At 46.8% G+C, this 4,249-nt stretch overlaps 1 protein-coding gene across 1 annotated transcript; it reads left to right on the top strand.

Annotated features, from left to right (window-relative positions):
• Positions 1 to 2,946: 2,946 nt before the first annotated feature.
• Positions 2,947 to 3,459, top strand: YALI1_B03516g (uncharacterized protein; the record flags this gene model as incomplete). The annotated part of the gene is made up of 1 exon (XM_068281955.1): positions 2,947 to 3,459. One exon carries the CDS (start codon positions 2,947 to 2,949, stop codon positions 3,457 to 3,459), a length of 513 nt encoding a protein of 170 aa, XP_068138056.1.
• Between the last annotated feature and the right edge of the window lie 790 nt (positions 3,460 to 4,249).

Here is a 4,249-nt window from a genome sequence, read left to right on the forward strand (position 1 = left end):
TGTGCAAGTACACTACTGTACATACCCGTACAGTACGAGAAGCCACTGGAACGCTCTCTGGAGAGTCATTAGTCATTTTGACTGTTCAAATACACTCTATCCACCCAAAAAGCACTTTCAAACCGAGCGTTTCTACCGCCGTATGTTCGACAGTGACTCAATAGTACTGAACTAAAACCCCATCCAGAACAAGATACAGTAAACAAGATACAGATTTGCCCAGAAATCTAGAGTCTATTGAGCCAGCTTAGTTTTCCCATCAAGTGGTGATTTATGGATTCCCAATATTTCTCTATATCTATGTCAAACCCTAGATACTCCACCCGAACCAGGACGGTATCCTGGATAAAGTCAAGACTAAGGAGTTGCAACACTTTGTAACTGCAATAAGTCAACAAAGAACCGCTAAGAATCCATCTTCTCCAACTCAACGGCGACCCCCGCCCCCTACATGTATACTTGCTCCGTTAGGGCAACTTACTCTCCATTCCATGCAACCCCCACAGCACCCTGAAAGCCTTTGGGTGCCGCCACAATTCTGCCAACTCAATTCGCACGCTCGTATCGACTATCGTATTGGAATGTAGATCCGGCACTAGTGGATAATGTCGGAGGAATTGTGGGAGGATTTCAGTCTGGGCCTGCACGGGTCCTGTATACATCTGCCGGCTATTTGATAGGCTGAAACTGGTTGACATGAAGCGCCTTGCTCGTCGGTGTTTCCCCAAACCAATTTAGCTCGAATCGGGCCATTGTTGGTCTATCAATCGTCCTTTTTCACCTTGCACTTTTCTCACTCAAACCCTTCATGCTCCAAGCTCTGAGACAGGCGCAGTAGGTGGGTGGGTGTAGGTTTGGTGGGTAGAAAGCCCTCCCGAGCTGCGGACAAGAAGCGGACGTATTGATTGTGCTTCTCACATGAAGGACGCGAATACTACAGAGCGCTAACGTCCAGAAACGCTTGTTGGGACAGCCTCAGACAGCTATGTCCCTCCCGTTCACAACCTCAAGGTTTAGTTAAAGGCTAGTTGGGTGGAGAAAAATAGGGGTACAGTAGGTGTAAACGGCGCAGCGGATAGATTAGGAGACTGATGCTCATTACCAAGCACTGACTACAGCCACTCCGGGCTATTCCTGCTTTCCCACAATCTTTAAAATCTCTTGAGCAACCGATAGTGGCTCGTTTGTGGGGGTTTCTATTTACTTAGAGTCACGCAGCACGACGGATATACCGCACGACAGTCACCCCTGACAATGCATTATGGTCAGTGTCTCATTTAACCTATTTGGGCAGTGTGTCTTAAAAGACTACTCTTTGCGGTTGTTTCCCAGATACCTTCAGGCACCACATTTCGGGGTGTCGGCGAACCGGGCAAAAATTGGTATGAAAATGATCTTTGACTCGAGGTGATTTGCACTAAACTATCCATTTTCTAGTAGCGTGTACAGACAACAAGTTGGCCAAATTTTCTCCAAATAAACTATACCATATTTCCAATAAGCTCATCCCCCGACAGCATCTTAAAACAAGTGATTCAGATCTGAGACACCAAATTATAGAAGGTGAAATATTGTCTTAATTGTCACGGATAGACAAGACACCGGAAGGTAAACGACCAGTCACGTGGTAAATAGCAAGCCGGTAGTCGCCACGTGAAAAATCACGTGCTCCATTACCACCATCAGAGTTGAGGAGTCGGCCCGAACGCTCATTGAAGCTATATTGACACAGAGTTTTTTTTGCCTAGCCGATCCCGTGACGTCTCAGAGGCCTCGGGTCACGTGATTGGCGTCGGCAAGGGTTGCACAAACAGCTATAAGCCTTGAATTCTATGGGCTTCAGACTTTTGCGTCTTTGCCTACAAAGTTAGGCGTGGAGTAGAGTTCTGACGAGTTGGAGAAAGGCGATATTGAACGTGTAATGGCACAAGATGAAGAGCACACATTTCACATCGGAAAGATGCGAAAGAATGCTGATTTGAACACGATCAAATTGATCCACTTTTCCCCCCAATCGGATATCTTTCCATGGAGTTGGATAGATCCCCCACTGCGAGCAAAATAGTTTTAAAGTGCTGTCTCCACAAGATGAGATTTAAATAGGTCCCGACTTTATGTTGTCATCTCTCGACGTCTGCCCGGGCAAGCTTGGTACCAAATTGGAGCTGCGGATGTCAGGAGCCGTTGTGTCGAGGCCGTTTCGCTCTCACGTCACTTTCCGCTCGTCTGTGTGCAATCGAAACTTCTCCCGTTTAACATAAGAAAATCTCTGTTCCAGGGCTTGTTGGCACCTCTCTCGATCTATACGCCGTCCCACATCGAGGCTGCTGTATCATGAACAGAACGGGTATGTGACGTGGCAGAACCATAGTTACGGTTTACTGAAGCTCAACTGTTTTGGTTAAGTATTAGAGTTGACAGTACAGTTTGCTGCACTTGGGGTTTTGTGGAGTGGTTAAAACGGGCTAACTGCGCAGACGTCCCACATTGGACACTCTATCGAGCAGAATAATCACGTGACCAGGTCGAATGGAGCCCCAGTCCACTCACCCATGTCCATTTCATGCATATCTCATCCTTCTCGGGCAGATTGACACACACAATAACATTCAGATCTACTTACAGTATCGATGGTGAGACATTTTTAGAATGAGATCTGCACAATCTCGGTTGCAATAACCGAAGGATTTCTGGAGATGTGTTATTAGGCAAATTGGGCGAGCAAGGGAGCCCAAACGTGAAACGAGATTGGACCCCGAAAGGAGTTGAGTCACACTACCGAGTCTGTGGTCATGTGACCCGCACAGAGGTCGCTTCAGGGTGACGCTTTAGGGTGACTCTGTTCCTATTGCTGTGAAAACGGCTGACCCCTGTCCGTCCCAGAGCTCAGTTGAGCTGCAGTTGTTGAAGCCACAGCCTGTGGAAACTCTAGTAGGGGCTTACATAATGCAAATTGAGTCTACAAGGGAGATTTGGTGGTTGCAGTCACATGATTTGGTCTTCTTCGCCTTCCCAATCTGCCTAATTTGCTCCCGCTTGCCTTCCAGCGGTGTCTCTAAGACACAAAGCAAGTTTGCAAAAGAAATGTTTACTCTTCTCGAAAAAGAAAAGACGCGCGCGGAAGAGGACCGGGGTACTTGTAGCGTTGTGTATGTTGGTTTGGGTTGGGCTGTGAGACACTACTTTAGCCAGAAACGAGAACAAGAGGACAGACGAACGAGTCTGGAGGTAAGTTCTAAGATGTGGAGAGACATCCAGGTAACAAGGGTGGTTAAGACAGAAGCAAGACATTCCTTTCAAGCTTCAAGTGAGCCCTATCTCCAACTGTTCTCCCCGTCTCAACAATGTAACTACTACCCTTGTATCTGTCTCATTGCAAGCACTGGATTCGTACTGCATCCGATCATCGTCATTAAAAAAGCTGTTTTTGTTATATGCAAGTCATCTATCTGCAAATGAGAATCGGCGACAGGACGGCTCCGTGATGTGCATTGACTTTCCTAGACAGACATTCACCCGCTAGCTACAAGTTACACATTTCTTACTGTGGACGAAACTACGGAATGATGTGTATAAGTGGTGACTATGACAGCCCATAGAAGCAAGAATGTAGTTCACGTGATCTCCACGTGACTGACTTCAGACTGCCAACCCCTCATCTAGTCACATGACAGTCTCGGACCCACTATCACATGTGGAAGATCGCCATAACGGCTCATGCATTGTCGATCGATTGCGAGATCAATACGAGATTGCAAATTAGTAATTCACAAAGATGGGGAGGGCTCAGGTCACGTGATTGACTCTGTTGCTCGTCGCGTGCCGTATTTCTCCAGAACCGGACCCTGAACCCAACAACACACGGCGGCAAAATCGCAGGCCGATGTTATAGTTACGCAGATCTCGAATTCGGCCAAGTGCATTAGAGACGCTCTGGTTGGTTCCCTTTCAAGTTTTGTCTTTGGAAACTATGTTTTGGGGGACTGGATACTACATGATTATTAGCTCGACAATTTGGCAAGTATCACGGTGACACTACTTGATGTTTTAGTGAGATTCATTGGAAAATATTCGGGAATAGTAATTCAAACTACTTGTAGGAGTACAATACGAATACAAGTACTACGATACAAAGAACCAACTACCACGGTTGCTCTCAAACCCTCGGGACCGTGAGACTGTCACGTGACTACCCGTCTATCTTCCCGTGCTCCCGTGTTTCCGTTCGTATTCAGGCATGTTCTTGTTC

This window comes from Yarrowia lipolytica, chromosome 1B (genome assembly GCF_001761485.1).
Source record: "Yarrowia lipolytica chromosome 1B, complete sequence".
In the NCBI taxonomy this organism is placed as follows: domain Eukaryota; kingdom Fungi; phylum Ascomycota; class Dipodascomycetes; order Dipodascales; genus Yarrowia; species Yarrowia lipolytica.